This window comes from Geotrypetes seraphini, chromosome 3 (genome assembly GCF_902459505.1).
Source record: "Geotrypetes seraphini chromosome 3, aGeoSer1.1, whole genome shotgun sequence".
NCBI lineage: Eukaryota > Metazoa > Chordata > Amphibia > Gymnophiona > Dermophiidae > Geotrypetes > Geotrypetes seraphini.
In genome coordinates, this window is record NC_047086.1 from 54,089,371 (window position 1) to 54,108,779 (window position 19,409).

A 19,409-nucleotide genomic window follows, 5' to 3' on the forward strand; every position below is an offset into this window, starting at 1 on the left:
GCCTGAGGAGTCTTTAATCAAAATTAAGGTGTTTTTGAGGCAAATAGAGACTTTTAAAAATGAATTGAAAAATCCAAGATGGCTGCTGTGGCACCGTTTTGGTGCCACAAACTGGCCCTGGAGAGCTAAATAAAAGTCCAAAATTATGAGAATAGGTTTTTGGAGGTGGGGAACCAGAATACAAGCCCCAGAAACCCCCAAAACAGCAATTTAAGGACACCTCCCACCAGATTTGTCCCATAGACCTAAAACTGCTGGGAATAATGATAGACAAAGCTGCACCATGCAACTTCAAATCAGTAAAATGGTTCAGAAGGCTTTCGCAAACATGCGCAACTTAAGACAAGTCCGAAAATACTTCAACAACGAACAATTCAAACTCATAGTACAAGCGCTAATCCTAGGACTCTTGGACTACTGTAAAGCACAGTTACTTACTGTAACAGGTGTTATCCAGGGACAGCAGGGAGATTTTCTCACATGTGGGGGTGACATCATCCACGAAGCCCCCGGGCTCCGTGGATGAAATCACCCACATGTGAGAATATGCTGCCTGCTTGTCTTGGGATAAAGCACAGTTACTTACCGTAATAGGTGTTATCCAGGGACAGCAGGCAGATATTTTCACATGTGAATGATGTCACCCCCACATGTGAGAATATGCTGCCTGCTTGTCCTGGGATAACATACTTTACCTGTCATGCCCCATCAACATGCTAAAACAATTACAAACAGTCCACAATACAGCCCTAAGACTAATATACTCGCTGAAAAAAATACGACCACATTACCTCAGCTTTCCAAGACTCACACTGGCTCCCAGTACAAGCACGCATACAACACAAATTCTACTGCACTCTATTCAAAGCCCTAAATGGAAATGGACCAAGCAATCTAAACAACCACCTAATCAGGAAAAACACATCCACACCAAGGAGAACTCAAGCACACTTTACCCATCCCCCAATCAAAGGTATGCAAAGCAAAAAAATATATGACGGTCTACTAGCCACCAGAGCAGGAAAATAGACCACCACCTCTCAAATCTGCTGACTACGACGCCCAACTACAAAACATTCAGGAAAGAACTGAAAACCATACTATTCAAGAAATTTGTCAAATGATCTAACCCAGTGTTTTTCAACCGCTGTTCCGCGGCACACTAGTGTGCTGCGAGATGTTGCCTGGTGTGCCGTACGGTGCAGACACTGATTAGGCCTCAGGCCGGGTCCCGCACGCGCTCCCATGAGACTCCCCCGGTCCCCGCTGCTGTTCAGTTTCGATCTTCTTGTCTGACGCAACCGGAAACAGGAAGTTGCAGCAGAGCAGAAGATTGAACACTGAGCAGCCGCGCGTGCGCGGTTCTTTGGGAAAGCGTGCATGTCACCGAAAAACAAAACCTACAAACTAAGGTGAGGCAAAGGGAGAGAGCTGGCTAAACAGTTGGATCGATTGGGCAGGCGAGTGGTGGCTGCGGGGACCGTGCGATCGCTCGTGTTCCCGGCTCAAATTGGAAGGAGGGAGTGAAAGGGAAAAGGATTCTGGGCCAAGGGGATGAAGACGGAAAGAAAAACCCACAGCAGGAAAGAAAGGGAAGGACAGGCAGGTGAGCCAGATGCTAGAAGCAGGGGGGGGGGGAAGAAAGAGGGAAAAAAGCTAGAAGGGGTTGAAAAGAAGAGACACACTGGTATGGAAGAGGAAGATAGGGGAAATCTGGACACAGGAAGGTAACAGAAAGAGGGGAAATTATGTGCATGGGGCATAGGGACAGAGACATAAAGGGGACATGCCATGGGGATGGTATATGGACACAGGGGGGGGGGGGGGCAATGACGGATACATAGGGGAGATATTAGAAATGGAGAAAATAGGAGCACAGAAGCGAGATGGTTTGTGGGGATGGGACAAGGACCGAGCTCGCAGGCTCCAGTGGCGTGCACAAATTACATTGTAACGTGCCATGAAAATAAGAGGGAGGAAGGTAGATAGATAAGCCACGTGAGAGGAGCTGAAGGGTGGTAGAAAGGAACAGATGGTAAAGGAGGGAGGGAAGGGTGGTGGTGGAAAGGAATGGGACAGACATTGAAGGAGGGTGGAGAGGAACAGACCCCGAAGGGAAATGTGGAAGACAGAGTGGGAAGAAGACAGATGCCAGACTATGGGGGAGCGGAGGGAAGAAGATGGGTGCTAGACCAATTGGGGGGGGGTGAAGGGAGAGGCACAGTAACAGCAAATGGAAGACGTAGAGAGAAGACACACAGTGGATGGGAGGAATTGAATGAGAAGATGTGGAAAGCAGAAACCAGACAACAAAGGTAGAAAAAAATATTATATTTATTTATTTATTTTTTGCTTTAGGATAAAATAGTATATTAGTTGTGTTGATAAAAATTTATAAACAAAGCCCTGCCAGCTGAACATCTCTTTCTCTAGTTCAGCAGCAGGAACTTTGATTTATAAGAAAGGAATAAGCTAAATATTACAGTACTAAGGCTTATATGGATGCAGCGGGGACGGTGACGGGGCGGTGAATGGGATGGCGGTGACGGTGACGGGGCGGTGAAGGGAACGGCTGTTGACAAAGAGCTACGTGTGTGTCTTTCTTTGATTCCAGCCAGAATATCAGCTTTGTGTTCAGCCAAACAGGCCCAGGTTTCGCACTGAATAAAGTATTTTATAATTTTTCACTATTCTGTTTACTTAATATTTCATAATAAAGTAATTATAAAATACTTTCTTTGTGTTTATTTGATTCCTATTCAAGAGAATTACTTTATATATAGTCAATATAGGCACAGAGTTAAATTTTTTAACATTTTCTAATGGTGGTGTGCCTCGTGATTTTTTTCATGAAACAAGTGTGCCTTTGCCCAAAAAAGGTTGAAAAACACTGATCTAACCAAACTGTATCGACCATTCCCAGATCCTGACGCATACTATAGCTATCAACCTTGTAATCTCCATGGGAATGCCCAGGCTAATTTCTTGCTGTAAACCGCCTAGAACTGATAGGTATTTTTCGGGATAGAATGTAATAATGGTGCTAGTGCTGCCTGTTTTAGCTCACAGAAAGGCTGGAAAGTGGTGGACACTTACTGCCTCGGACAAGCATTCAAAATTCTCCAGATGCTTGTTTCATTCGGTTGATAGTCAGGCTGTGTTGGAGCCTGAAGACCCAGATCACTTCACGCATCTTTTGGAGAGGGGACTGCAGCTAGCAAAGATAAAGTCCCAAGGATCGACACAGATGCCAAACAGCCTGTACTCGGCTTTTGGCAACAACCAGAGTTGAGCTTTTCTACAAGGGAAATGGTCTCCGAACAACAAACGATTTAGTGCAGGCATGTCCAACCTGCGGCCCAAGGGCCACATGTGACCCCATGAAGTATTTTGTGCAGTCCCGGTTGAGGGAGATGCAGTGTTTTCCTCTGCTGCCCCCGGTGTTTACCATCTTGCCGGCTCCTTCCTCTGTCTTGCTGCAGTGTTTGCACGGCCCCAGAAATTTTTTTTTCGGCCTATGTGGCCCAGGGAAGCCAAAAGGTTGGACACCCCTGATTCAGTGCATGCTGACTAGGTAGGTGCCATGAACTAGGGTTGCCTTCCCAGCTACAGACCTCTTACAATGAGGGTCTGAGTCCCTACCCAGGCAGAGCTACTCCAGGGAACCTGGGGACCTCTGTAGCACTGAAAAGCCTCTGCAAGTGGAACAAAAAGCCTGAAAATAAACTGAAAACAGAGCAGGTCAGAAAGACACCTTCTACTCACGTGCAGGAGAAATTGAGGGGCACAGAGCAGTGTCAGAGGTGGCGGAGCTGAAAAGTATAGATGACACCTTCTATACAAACTCATAAAGGGAATTATGATGCCATGAGGAAAATGGTGGGAAAGAAACACAACAACAGCGCAAGGAAGATGGAGTCCGTAGAAAATGCCTGGACCATACTCAAGGGCACAGTGCACGAAGCACAGAACCTGTGCATCCTCAAGTACAGGAAAGGGTGCAAAAAAAATAGAACAAAAAACCCAGTGTGGATAACAAATGCAGTGAAAAAGGCGATAAGTGACAAGAAAGCATCATTCAAAAAATGGAAAAAGGACAAAACAGAGGAGAACCAAAAGGAACACAAAAAACATCAAAAGGAGTGTCATCGAGTGGTTAGGAAAGCAAAAAAAGAATATGAAGAGAGACTGGCAGGGGAAGCAACAAACTTCAAATCATTCTTCAGGTACGTTAAGGGGAAGCAACCAGCAAGGGAGGAAGTGGGACCCTTGGATGATGGGGACAGAAAGGGAGTGGTAAAAGAGGAAAAGGAGATAGCTGACAGGCTAAATAAGTTCTTCACGTCAGTTTTCACGAGGGAGGACACAACCAACATTCCGGAGCCCGAGGAGATCGTAAAAGGAGAGCAGGATGAAAATCTGGTCCAGCTAGAGGTGAGCAAGGTGGATGTCCTCAGGCAGATAGACAGGCTAAAGAGCGACAAATCGCCAGGTCCAGATGGCATTCACCCAAGGGTACTCAAGGAACTAAGGAACGAAATAGCTGAGCCACTTCGACAAATATGCAACCTATCCCTAAAAACTGGAGAGATTCCGGAAGACTGGAAAATAGCAAATGTCACGCCCATCTTCAAGAAAGGCTCAAGGGGAGACCCAGGAAACTACAGGCCGGTGAGCTTAACCTCGGTCCCGGGAAAGATAATGGAAGCACTGATTAAAGACAGCATCTGGGAACACATCGATAACTATGGGCAGCTAAAGTCGAGCCAGCATGGCTTCTGCAAGGGCAGGTCATGCCTCACGAACTTATTATACTTCTTTGAGGGGGTAACCAGCCAGGTGGATAAAGGGGAATCCATAGATATCATTTACCTTGACTTCCAAAAAGCCTTCGACAAGGTGCCACACGAAAGACTACTAAGGAAGCTATGGAACCATGGGATGCAAGGGGAGGTCCACCGATGGATCAAAAACTGGCTGGCGGACAGGAAACAGAGGGTTGGAGTAAAGGGACATTACTCAGACTGGCAATGGGTCACGAGCGGAGTTCCACAGGGGTTGGTGCTGGGACCGCTCCTATTCAATATATTCATTAACAACCTGGAGGCAGGAACAAAATGTGAGGTTATTAAATTTGCGGATGACACCAAACTATATCGCAAGGTCAATAACATGGAGGACTACAAAGATCTCCAAAAAGTGGCAAATGAGTTTCAACATAGGGAAATGCAAGGTCATGCATATAGGGAAAAAAACCCCGATGTTCACTTACAAAATGGGGAGATCAGCGCTAGGGGTGAGCGACCTTGAAAGAGACCTGGGAGTGATGGTAGACACAACATTGAAGGCGTCGGCGCAGTGTGCCACGCCCTCAAGGAAAGCAAACAGAATGTTGGGTATCATTAAGAAGGGTATCACGACCAGGACAAAGGAAGTCATCCTGCCACTGTATCGTGCTATGGTGCGCCCGCACCTGGAGTACTGTGTTCAGTTCTGGTCGCCGTACCTCAAGAAGGACATGGAGGTACTTGAGAGGGTCCAGAGAAGAGCAACTAAGCTAATAAAGGGCATGGAGGACCTCTCATATACTGACAGACTGAAAAAGCTAGGGCTTTTCTCCCTGGAAAAGCGGAGACTTAGAGGAGACATGATAGAAACCTTCAAGATCATGAAGGGCATAGAAAAAATAGACAGGGACAGATTTTCAAATTAAGGGGATCAATAAGTACAAGGGGGCACTCAGAGAAATTGAAAGGGGAGAGGTTTAGAACAAACGCCAGGAAGTTCTTTTTCACACAGAGGGTGGTGGATACATGGAACGTGCTACCAGAGGATGTGATAAACAGGAGCAAGCTACAGGGGTTCAAAGAAGCTTTGGATAGGTACTTGGAAGACAAAGGGATTGAGGGGTACAGATAAGAGTAGAGGTAGATTATAGGGATGGGATTAGAGGTAAGTTACAAAATTAATCAGGGACCACTGTTCAGGCACTAGGCCTGATGGGCCGCCGCGGGAGCGAACCGCTGAGCAAGATGGACCTCTGGTATGACTCAGCGGGGGCAACTTCTTATGTTCTTCTTATGTTCTTATAGGTAGAGGTGAATAACACATTGGTTCAAGACTCACTGATTAAAGACTCATATGCCTTTTGCACTCAAAGTTTTTGCACTAAAAGAGATTTAACCTATTGCCTATGATATTAAATTTAAATAAACGTGTTAACCTGATGCACATGAAGGGCAACCCCATAAACTGGGCACTAACATATGTGCTTGTGTGTACTGTATAAATGTTTAGAATACTAGCACTTATGTATGCATGCTCACATGGAGGAAAAGGAGTGGTTTAGTGATTAGAGCTCAATCCCAGCCTGCTCTCTGTGACTCTAGATAAGTCAATTAATCCCTTCATTGCCCCAGGTACCACAGTTAGATTGTGAGCCTGCCAGGACAAATAGGGAAAATATTTAAGAGTACCTGATTACCGTATTTTCACGTAGATAACGCGCACCCCTGTATAACGCGCACACGGGTATAGCGCGCGGGAAACCGACATATATGTAAAAAAATTTTTGTATACCGCACACACCCGTATACCGCGCATGCTGCCCGACTCTCCCGTCGCTGCCCGACTCTCCTTTCGCCCGCCCCGACTCTCCTCTGGCCACCACGACTCTCCTTTCGCCCGCCCCGACTCTCCTCTCCCCCTTGAAGTCCTGTCCCCACCCTGAAAGCCTGATGCCACCCCCCGACGTCCGATTCACCCCCGCAGGACTGCTCGCACCCCCACCCCGAAGGACCGCTCGCATGCACCCGCACCCCCACCCCGAAGGACCGCTCACACGCACTCCCACCCGCACCCCCACCCTGAAGGACCGCTCGCACCCCCACAGCCTCCCGACCCCTCCCCCATCATGTAGAAGCTCCTACCGGTGTCCTGCTGCTTCCTCTTGGCGGTCCCGGCCCTTCTGTGAGCCCTGCGCTGCTTTCCCTTTCTCTGACGTCAAGCCCTCTTGCCCCGCCGACTCCCCAACACGATCGGGGCAAGAGGGAGCTCAAGCCCTCTTGCCCCAGCCAACCGCGGCACCCCCGACACGATCGGGGCAAGAGGGAGCTCAAGCCCTCTTGTCCCCCCGACACGATCGGGGCAAAAGGGAGCCCAAGCCCTCTTGCCCCGCCGACTCCCCAACTCCCCGACAATATCGGGCCAGGAGGGAGCCCAAGCCCTCCTGGCTCTGGCGACCCCCCCCCCCCCGCTAGTTGTTCGGGCCAGGAGGGAGCCCAAGTCCTCCTGGCCATGGCGACCCCCTCCCCCGCTAATTGTTCGGGCCAGGAGGGAGCCCAAATCCTCCTGGCCACGGCGACCCCCTACCCCCACCCCGCACTACATTACGGGCAGGAGGGATCCCAGGCCCTCCTGCCCTCGACGCAAACCCCCCTCCCCCCAATGACCGCCCCCCCAAGAACCTCCGACCGCCCCCCCCAGCCGACCCATGACCCCCCTGGCCGACCCCCACGACACCCCCACCCCCCTTCCCCGTACCTTTGTGTAGTTGGCCGGACAGACAGGAACCAAACCCACCTGTCCGGCAGGCAGCCAACGACGGAATGAGGCCGGATTGGCCCATCCGTCCCAAAGCTCCGCCTACTGGTGGGACCTAAGGCGCCTGGGCCAATTAGAATAGGCCCTGGAGCCTTAGGTCCCTCCTGGGGGCGGGGCCTTGGGCACATGGTCGGGTTGAGCCCATGTGCCTCAGGTCCTGCCCCCAGGAGGGACCTAAGGCTCCCGGGCCTATTCTGATTGGCCCAGGCGCCTTAGGCCCCACCAGTAGGCGGAGCTTTGGGACGGATGCATGCGAGGGGTCCTTTGGGGTGGGGGTGCGTGCGGTCCTGCGTGGGGGGGTGAATCAGACGTCGGGGAGGGGAACTATGTAAAAAAAATTTTGTACAATGCGCTCACGTGTATAACGCGCAAGGTTATGCACGGTTTGTAAAAATCGTGTATATCACGCGCGTTATATGCGTGAAAATACGGTACTATTCAACATATTGTGAACCACTTTAAGTGAATCTCTTCATGAAAAGGCAGTTAATAAATTTATATTTAAATATTTGCATAAATGCTAGTAGGGTGTATGAACACTATTCTGCAAATACTCACAGAGCAGGGTATTTGCAAGCGGGCATACACAAGGGCAAAGCATGAGTGGGACATAGGTGAGGCTCCCATGTATGCACATAACTTATAGAATACTATATCTTATATGTGTGTCTCCCATATTTAGGTGCCCACAATTATACTAGTACTATGGCTGACTTATGTGTACGTCCTTAAAAGTTAGGCAAACAACAAGGAAATCCAACAGTGTCTACAATTCAAGAACAGCAAGCAAAAAACAAAAGAGAAAACTGCAGACAGTATGTACAAGATGCAGGCTGTGTTTATTATACCAAATATAAAATGCGGTAACCAAATATAAAATGCATCTTGTATATACTGTCTGCAATTTTCTCTTTTTTTTTTTTTGCATCCTTAAAGGTTAGACACAATTTATTTACTTAAAAGATTTATAAACTGCTTATAATCAAAGCGATGTACAAAATCACATACACATTATTGAAACGCACTAAGATACATAGCATGAACCAAAAATTTGCATTAACATTTAATAATTTACAGGTTGGAGTTTTTATTTTATCTACTACTTCTGCAATGTCATTCCTTAAGGAAAGTGCTAGCCAGAAAATATCAATATTTCATCTATATGTATTACATAAAGGCTTCAACAAACAATTGGGTTTTCAGTTGTTTCCTAAAATTCATACAATCTTTACATTGTCTCATAACGCCAGATTAAGTTCTTATGTTGATAATATGTTTTCCATAGATAGATGTGTCATTCTGGACTGTAGGGTAGAGAATGACACAGGGAAAAAATTTATCCACGTCACCACCCTGTCCCCGTGACCACTGTCCTCGCCCCCACTCTGTCCCCATCCTCGCGACCACTGTCCCCGCGACTACTATCTCTGCAGCATCCATACAAGCTTTAGTACTGCAATATTTAGCTTATTCCTTCCTTATAAATCAAAGTTCTGGCTGCTGAACTAGAGAAAGAGATGTTCAGTTGGCAGTGCTTTGTTTATAAATTTTTATCAACACAACTAATTTTATTTTATTTCTTATATACCGCTATACCGTGAGGTTCAAAGCGGTTTACAATGAAGATAGATTAAAGATACATTAAAATAAAATAAATAAAAATGGTACTTTGGATTTCCCTAGCTGTCCCGAAGACTCACAATCTAGCTAAAGTACCTGAGAAAACAATAAATAAAAATAAAATGAAATAAAGTAAATTCCAGTCAGACAATAGGATCTGATGTTAGAAGTTCATAAAGACGATATGCCAAGGAGCGAAAGCTGGTATGCTTCTTGAGCCCTGACGTATGCAGCCAAGCCAACACACAATATTTCAGCCATGAGGTTTCCCAGGAAGTAGTAATGAGTGCCAAAATACAGGCAAGTCATTTAGATCAGAGTCAATGCAATGCTAAAATACTAATATACTACTTTATCCTAAAACTAAAACAAAAAAGAAAATAAATAGAATTTTTTTTTCTACCTAACTTTGTTGTCTGGTTTTTGCTTTCCCCATCTTCTCATTCAATTCCTTCCATCTACTGTCTGACTTCTCTATGCGTTTTCCATTTGCTCTGTTACTGTACCTCTCCTTTCACCCCCCCCCCAATTGGTTACCCATCTTCTTCCCTACGCTCCCCCCATAGTCTGGCATCTCTGTCTTCTTCCCTCCCCACTCTCTATTCCCCATTTCCCTTCAGCGTCTTCTCCCCACTCTCTCTTCCCCATTTCCCTTCAGTGTCTTCTTCTCACTCTCTTCCCCATTTCCCTTCAGCGTCTTCTCCCCACTCTCTCTTCCCCATTTCACTTCAGTGTCTTCTCCCCACTCTGTCTTCCCCATTTCACTTCAGCGTCTTCTCCCCCATTTACCTTCAGTGTCTTCTCCCCACTATCTGTTCCCCATTTCCTTTCAGCATCTGTTCCTCTCCACCCCTCTTCAGCGTCTGTTCCTTTTCTTACCACCACCACCCTTCCCTCTTGCCACCTTACCGTCCTTCGGTACCCCTTGCGTGGTCCAAGCATCTCCCTCCCTCCCCCTTACCTTTGTGGCACGTTTAAGTTTAGAGTAACTTGTTCAAGCTGCCAGAGCCTGTGTGCATTCGTGTGCATCTGTGGGCAGAAGATTCTCCTCTGATGCGTGTTCCCTCCCTTAACTGCGGTGACAAGGCCATTCACCGCTCCATGGGGTGGTGGATGGCCTTGTCCTGTGCCCGCAGTGAGCACTTCCCCCCCCCATTTCGGCGGGTTACCCGCGGCTACCCACGGGTAACAGTCACTGTGTCATCCTCTACTGTAGGGTATTCCCCCCATGCTTGCAAGCCATGCAGAAAGAATCTACTCCAGCTTTACAACTCCTCCTTCTCCTTCACTAGAGAGCTCTGCTGCACCCTTCAGTTTCTACCAAAGCAAACGATAAGGGAAAGGGAAAGGAAACGGATTAGGAATTGTATACTACCATTTTGTAGCTTTACAACCACATTCAAAGCGGTTTCCATACAGGTACTTCAAGCATTTTCCCTATCTGTCCAGGTGGACTCACAATCTATCCAGTGTATCTGGGGCAGTGGAGCCCCCAAAATATAGTGCTGCTCTGCTCTGAAAGTATAACAAACATGTTAAACATTGCACAGGAACAATCCAAACTTTGGAATAACCATACAAATTAGAAACATTTATGAAGTTCAAACATTCCCTAAAGTGCTATAGCAATACGTTATTCTTCGTATCCTTGAGGGCTGACAGATCAAATCCTCAGCTTTGACTTGAACCATCTAATTGAGAGAGTAGGCAGGTGGAGAAATAACTGACAGGTTCCAGAATGACACACCTATCTACTAGAAAATATATTAACAAGGTAAGAACCTAATTTCTTTTTCTAGTGCACTAGGTGTGTCATTTTGGACTGTAGGGGTATACAAAAGCAGTCCCAGAAATCTAGGGTGGAACCTCTGTGCCTGCTTATAACACTGAGGACCCAAAACTGTGTCCTCCCTTGCCACCACATCTACTCTGTAAAACTTGGAGAACTTATGTAGAGTGGACAAGGTTGCTGCCCTACAAATCTCCTCAGGTGAAATTGCCCACAAAGAAGCCACACTTCCAGTTGAATGTGCCTTCATGGAGACTGAGGATTGCTTTCCACAGGCAATATATGCTGAAAAAATGTCTTTGCGGATCCATCTAGAAATGGTGGCCTTGGACGCCGGTCTGCCATATCAAGCTCGACTGGAGAGCACAAAAATACCTCTAGGCATTGTAGGACGACTCAACTCGCATCCGTTTACAGAGTCCAGTCCTCCTCCTTTGACCCTGTGGGCTGGAATACTGGCAATCTTACTTCTTGATTGACATGGAAGGCCAAAACAACCTTCAGCAAAAAAGGACAGAACTGTGCACATAGAAACTCCCATCTCCGTGATTTTGAGGAAGGGCTCTCTGCACGACAGTGCCTGTAGTTCTGAGACTCTTCTTGCTTATGTAATGGCCACGAGGAAAGCCATCTTGATTGTAAGATCCATCAAGCTCGCTTCCTTAAGGGGCTCGCATGGATCCTGAGGTCAAGCAATACCACGTTAAGGTTCCATTATGGAAACTGTTGTTTTACTAGTGGTCTGAGCCTTCACACCCCTTTCTGAAATCTGGCTATGTCTGGAAGAGACACCAAGGAAGCTTTACATTCTTGGGTCATGAAACAAGAGAGGCCTACCACTTGAACTCTGAGTGATGACACTGCAAGACTCTTGTCAAGGTTAGTTGAAGGAAAGCTAACATTACTGAGATCAGAGCAGAGAACAGCTGAAATGTCTCCCATGCCTTAATATAAACAGAGACCATCGTAAGCTTTTTGGCTCTAAGGAGAGTTGCAATTACCTCAGAGCATCCTGTGCGCACTAACATCACACACTTAAGAGCCATGCCGTAAGAGCAACGCAATTCAAATCTTCTATGACCATTGTCCCCTGAAAAAGAAGGTCTAGTTGTATCCACAATCTGAGACCTGTGACCCTCTGCAGATGTACTAGAACACTGGGTGACCCCAGTGAAGAACAATAGATTGGAAGGCTGTGGCAGACAACACCCATTCTCTCAGGTTTAGTGTCTGCCTGCTGAGGTAATCTACCTGGACATTGTCCACTCCCACTACATGCGCTGCTGAAAGAGCCTGAAGATGCAATTTTGTCCACTGAAACGGTAAGTGGACCTCAAAACTCAGCTGTGCACTCTTGGTGCCTCCTTGGCGATTGACATATACCACTGCTGTAGCATAGTCCGAGAAGACTCAGACCGCTTATCCCTCCAGACTCCTTCTCCCACATCTGTAATGCCAAATGAATGGCTCAAAACTCTAATCTGTTGGGAGGCCGGCCAATGCCCTTGGATTGGGTGTCCATTGCAGTGAGCTTCCCAGCCAAACAGGCTGGCATCCATTGTTACAATCACCCACAAAGTTATTCTGAGAGGCATGCTCCTTTGAAACGCCTGTGGGAGGAACCACCAGCTCATACTGACACGGGATTCCAGAATCCACGGCATATTCATCTGCAGGGAGTCCGATTGTGGTGACTACCATGTTAACAGTACATTCTGGAGAGAACGCATGCGAGCCTTCACCCATAGGACCACACCTATCATGGCTGCCATGGAGCCTAGTACTTGGAGGTAGTGCCACACGGACAGAGCTGGCTTAGCCAACATATTCATTATCTAGGTGCAAAGTTTATGTTTGTGTCTCTGGAAAACAGACCCAGCCAGGTATTCCTGGGATTTGGACAGGACTGGATGGCTCTTTCAGAAATTCACTATCCAACCCAGGCTCTGCAGGACTTGGACCATATGAGCCACTGCTTGTTTTTCTTCTGAGAAGGACAAAGTCCTGATCAACCAGTCATATAGGTATGGATGCCTTGCAATCCTGTCCTACGGAGATGCACAACCACAAACGCAATTACCTTGGTGAATGTGCGGGGTGCTGTCATAAGACCGAAAGGAAGCACAGAGAACTAGCAATGATTCTCCAAGAATGAAATCTCAGGAACTTCCTGTGCTCTGGAAAGATGGAAATATGCAGGTAGGCTTCCATCAAACCCAGGGAACCAGAAATTCCCCAGTGCCACCGCTGTGATGACTGACCACACTGTTTTCATGCGAAAGTGTGAAACCTTCAGGTCCACAATGATATGCCTGAGATCCAGAATGGGTCTCCAATCTTCTGAGCCTTTATTGGGCACTATGAAGTATATGGATTATCTGCCTGAGCCTGAATCCTCAGACAGCATGAGTTCTATGGCCTGAATATCCAAAACAAAAAAGGAACTGTGGAACTGATGTTCTTGATGGCAAAGTTGATTATAAAAAAATATAAATCAATAATAAAAATAATCAATATAGCTAAAAATGCAGGTAGCTGCTGTATATAAACATGTATATATAATCCAAAATGTACAGATGTAGGAAACAAACACTCTGATGTGTAATGATACCAATCCAATGAAGCTGCTAGGAAAAATTTGTATAAATGATGTGGACCCTGAATATCCACAAGTCTCTAAACTGTAGCTGAAACCTTGCTTGCCTTCTCCGGATGCCCCACTGGAAAGTCCACAAACCAGTCTGCTAAAGGCTGGGTGAATTCGAGTTTGTAACTGCACTGAATCATCTCCAATACCCACCAGTCTGATGAGATCTGCGCCCAGGCCTCTGCATACTCTGAGAAACGTCCCCTTATCTTCAGAGGAATGGCTACAGTCCTGGTATTATTGTGCTTTCTTGGAGGCTGAAGCAGGATGAGAACTGGAGGCTTGGGTCCGCCTAGATCCTGAAAATCTGTCTTGATCTCTGGTAGGATCTCTAAGATGAAGCTCCTCCCGAGTACTGCCGAAAGCATCTAGAGTTATGAAAATTAGATCACCTGAAGTCTCTAGAGCAGTGGTCTCAAACTCAAACCCTTTGCAGCTCCACATCTTGAATTTGTAAGTACTTGGAGGGCCGCAGAAAAAGCACAGTTACTTACCATAACAGTTGTTATCCAGGGACAGCAGGCAGCTATTCTCAACATATGGGTGACGTCATCCACGGAGCCCAGATGCGGACGGAGAAAACTGAAGAGGAGTTATGTTGAGAGGTACCAAGCTGTCAGATGTAGAGACTGCAGGTTGGGATGAAGTAGAGATCCTTGACTGTATGTAAGCAGAGATGGAAAAACTGGTAGAAGGTATGGCTCCCTGCTGCTGAGTTGAAGTAGAAGGGAGTACCAAGGTTGTCTCGGCCACTGAGGAGTTATCAGAATCATGGTGGCATGATCGTTCTTCAACTTGACAAGAGTCTTGAGAATGAGAGGGAAAGCACAGTTACTTATCGTAACAGGTGTTATTCAGGGACAGCAGGCAGCTATTCTCACATATGGGGTGACATCATCGACGGAGCCCAGATGCGGAAGCCTCGCATGCAGACTTGCTTGTAGAAACTCAGAAGTTTCGAGACAACCGCACCGCGCATGCGCGAGTGCCTTCCCACCCAGCGCAGGGCAAGTCTCCTCAGTTCAGATAGCTAGCAGAGAAGCCAACCAGGAGAGGTGGGTGGGTTGTAAGAATAGCTGCCTGCTGTCCCTGGATAACACCTGTTACGGTAAGTAACTGTGCTTTATCCCAGGACAAGTAGGCAGCCTATTCTCACATATGGGTGACCTCCAAGCTAACCAGAATGGGATGGTGGGAGCATTGGCAACTTAGGAGAATAAATTTTGTAATACTCTCTGGCCAAAATGGCCATCTTGTCTGGAGAAAACATCCAGACAATAGTGAAAAGTGAAAGTATGAACCGAGGACCAAGTGGCAGCTTTGCAAATTTCCTCAATAGGTGTAGATCTGAGGAAAGCTACTGAAGCTGCCATTGCTCTGACTTTATGGGCTGTGACTCGACTCTGAAGTTGTAATCCAGCCTGGGCATAGCAGAAAGAGATACAAGCAACCATCCAGTTGGAGATGGTATGCTTAGAGATTGGATGTCCCAACTTGTTTGGATCGAAGGAGACAAAAAGTTGAGGAGCAGTTCTGTGTGGTTTACAGTCCAGAGTATGAAAAGCTGATTCTCCAGGGTGAGAATGAGGCTTTGGGAAAAACATTGGAAGAACAATGGATTGGTTGAGATGAAATTCAGAAACCATTTTAGGTAGGAATTTAGGATGAGTACGAAGGACCACCTTGTCATGAGGGAACACAGTGAAAGGTGGATCAGCAACTAAAGCTTGAAGCTCATTGACTCTTCGAGCAGAAGTGAGGGTAATGAGAAACACCACTTTCCAAGTGAGATACTTCAGAATGAGAAACACCACTTTCCAAGTGAGATACTTCAGATGAGCCATAGACATTGGTTCAAATGGAGGCTTCATCAATTGAGCAAGAACAACATTGAGATCCCAAACCACTGGAGGCGGTTTGAGAGGAGGTTTGACATTGAAAATTCCTTTCATAAATCTGGAAACCACCAGATGAGCAGAGAGGGGTTTCCCTTCATAGGCTGATGGAAAGCAATAGCAAGCAAGCAAGTGGTCAGTAGAGTGGGTAGACCTGATGGGCTATGGCCCTTCTCTGCCATCATCTTCTATGTTTCTATGTATCATAACACCTCTGCTAACCAAGTTCATTGACTTTGTAATTCCTTATCCAAATTATAAACTGTAAACATTTCAATACCATTGTATCTACCCATATTTCTGTAATATCTTCTTACTTGTAAATCACCACGACCTATAATTGAATTCTCCTTATGTAATCTTGTAACTATTTATTTATTTAACAAATTTATATCCTTCTTAAAACCTAAGCGGGTTAGAAGAATACATACATAAAATTCAAATAAAATCAACAACATAAAAGACAATATCATATAAATTACTCATACTATAATTATAGTTATTATGTTTATGTAACTAATTCCCTATTTCTGTATGGGCCTCTTCGCTTTTAAATTGCCTTGAACCTGTACTAGATAAATGCAATACAGAAATTCAAATTAGATTAAATTATAGAATTGCCCCTAGGTGTTATATGTCTGATAACACATTAACAGTCTTAAGAACAGAAATTCTGCTGTAGGAATACTCCTTCAATGTGATGTGCACACATGACTTCAGAAAAATGTTAAAAAATTACTTACTGGGAGCATTTTGCTGTGCCATAGTTCCAGTGCCATAAAGTGATAAGATGGAGTCCTTTGAAAGCTGTTTCTTTGCAGACTCCTCTGATTTTGTTGCTTGCTCTATAAACAGATCAAGATCTCCAGATGCTGTAGATGAAGGGGCCGCTGTGGATTTAGTGGACGTGCTCTGTGAAAAAAACGGTCAATCATCACATACACTTGCATTAAAACTGCCAGATGAGCGAAAAAAACCAGGCTTCTTGTCACCATCATCTATCAGGACTATATCACAATATTTCACCTTGGCAAGTCTTGTGTTCTGACACAAACCTAGGGAGGAGAAAATGGTGTTTTGAGTGTAAAAAAGTTATTTGATTGAGGGAACAGTCAGAAGATTCTGATCAGCGGATCTCAGGGATGCATATGGAATGAGATGTTTGTCTAAGAATGCAGGGGAATGGGTGAGTTTAATTTTGAAGATGAGTAGTCAATGAGCTTCACAGAGTAGCGGAGTGACTTGGTCATATTTTCTTGCATTGTAGATAAGTTTGATGGCGGTATTTTGGATCAGTTGTAATCGGCGGATTTCCTTTTGAGTTATGCCATGATATAAGGAGTTGCAATAATCAATATGAGAAATAATCAGGGAATGAATTAGGGTTTGAATAGATGCTTTGAAGGATCTTAATAATTAGGGAATGAATTAGGGTTTGAATAGATGCTTTGAAGGATCTTAATAATTGTTTTCAGTTGATTAAGGGTTGGTTGCTCCTGAATCAGATGAAACTGAATATGACAAAGACTGAAGTTTTATGCGTGGTCTTTGATAGGCAGTTGCCATTGTTTCCGACAGAGATAGTGTTAAATGATGCATCAGGGTAAATACTTAGGGGTAATTCTAGATTCAGCAATATCGTTTAAGCCCCAGGTTAAGTCGTTGGTGTCACAGGCATTCTTTAAACTTTGTCTACTACGTAGACTAAGAGATTATCTGTCTGTTGATAACTTCAAGACCTTTTTATTAGTGTGCTGTTGACCACAGTATTTGATTATTGTAATGCTTTGTAACTTGGTTTACCAAAATGTGTGGTCCCTGCTTTGCAGGTTGCTCAGAATACTGCCGCACAAATTATCATGCGAGCGTCAAAATTTGATCATGTCAATTTTACGAGATTTGCACAGGATGCCAATTAGTGCACGTATTGAATTTAAGGTTTTATGCTTAGTTTTTAAGCTTGTGAATGATGGCCCACTGGTTTTGCAGTCTTTGCTGCACTGTTATCGTCCAACATGAGGGTTAAGGTCTATGGATAGGATGTGTTTAGATGTGCCACCTTAAAGTGTGGTGAAACTTTCTAACCATTGTAAAACTATGCTGGTGGTACAAGGGCCAATGTGGTGGAATGCATTGCCCCTTGAGATAAGGCAGGCGTCAGGTATTCTGTAGTTTAGGAAAATGGTTAAAACTAGGTTATTTGAGCAAGTGTTTTCTTCATAATTTGGTTCTTGTTAGTTTCTGCTTTTGTAATTTTATTGTGAGTTTAGAAACATAGAAACATGACGGCAGATAAAGGCCAAACGGCCCATCTAGTCTGCCCATCTGCAGTAATCATTATCTCTTTCTCTCTCTGAGAAATCCCACATGCCTATCCCAGGCCCTTTTGAAATCAGACACAGTCTCTCTTTCCACCACCTCTTCCGGGAGACTGTTCCACGCATCTACCACCCTTTCCGTAAAAAAGTATTTCCTCAGATTACTCCAGAGCCTATCACCTCTTAACTTCATCCTATGCCCTCTCATTGCAGAGTTTCCTTTCAAATGAAAGAGACTCGACTCATGCACATTTATATTACTTAGGTATTTAAACATCTTTATCATATCTCCCCTCTCCCGCCTTTCCTCCAAAGTATACAGATTGAGATCTTTAAGTCTGTCCCCATATGCCTTATCACAAAGACTACACACCATTTTAATAGCCTTCCTCTGGACTGACTCTGTCCTTTTTATATCTTTTTAAAGATGCAGCCTCCAGAATTGTACACCATATTCTAAATGAGGTCTCCCCAGAATCTTATACAGAGGCATCAATACCTCATTTTTCCTACTGGTCATACCTCACCTATGCAACCTAGTGTACTTCTGGCTTTCGCCGTCACCTTTTCAACCTGTTTAGCCACCTTAAGATCATCACATACAATCACACCCAAGTCCCGCTCTTCCATCGTGCACATAAGTTCTTCACCCCCTAAACTATACCGTTCCCTTTGGTTTTTGCAGCCCAAATGCATGACCTTACATTTCTTAGCATTAAATTTTAGCTGCCAAATTTCAGACCATTCTTCATGTTAGTCACACCATCCGGCATGTCTACTCTATTGCAGATTTTGATATCATCTGCAAAGAGGCAAATCTTACCCGACAACCCTTCAGCAATATCATTTATAAAAATGTTAAAAAGAACAGGCCCAAGAACAGAACCTTGAGGCACTGGTAACATTCCTTTCCTCAGAGAAATCTCCATTGATTACTACCCTGCGTCGCCTTCCACTCAACCAGTTCCTGACCCAGCCTGTCACTTTGGGACCCATCCCAAGGGCACTCAGTTTATTTATCAGACGTCTGTGTGGAACACTGTCAAAGGCTTTGCTAAAATCTAAATACACCACATCTAAAGCATATCCTCTAGCCAATTCTCTGGTCACCCAGTCAAAGAAATTGATCAGATTTGTCTGACAAGGCGTACCTCTAATGAATCCATGTTGCCTCCAGTCCTGTAATCAATAGAAACTTGACCATTCTCTGTTTTAAAAGTGTTTCCATTAATTTGCTTACCACAGAAGTCAGACTTACCGGCCTATAATTCCCTATTTCTTCCTTACTTCCATTTTTGTGGAGAGGGATCACATCCGCCCTTTTCCAGTCCTCCGGTACCACTCCTGACTCTAGAGACTCATTGAAAAGGTCAATCAGCGGAGCTACCAGAACTTTCCTAAGTTCCTTCTGCACCCTTGGACGTTCACCATCCAACCCCATCACTTTGTCTACCTTTATTTTAGCTAGATCCTCACGAACACAACCCTCTAAAAATCGATCAGGGTTTATTAGCCCCTATTCACGTTTGTCTTCTGCG

General features: G+C 45.3%; 1 protein-coding gene across 3 annotated transcripts in view; it reads right to left on the reverse strand.

The window, feature by feature from the left end:
* SMAP1 (small ArfGAP 1) overlaps positions 1 to 19,409 on the reverse strand; it is a 324,870-nt gene that overhangs the window by 22,007 nt on the left and 283,454 nt on the right. For all 3 annotated transcript variants that reach the window (XM_033937092.1, XM_033937091.1, XM_033937093.1), the window contains one exon: positions 16,297 to 16,465. In XM_033937092.1, the coding sequence (XP_033792983.1) occupies positions 16,297 to 16,465 (169 nt within the window). The remainder of the gene's footprint in view (positions 1 to 16,296; positions 16,466 to 19,409) is intronic.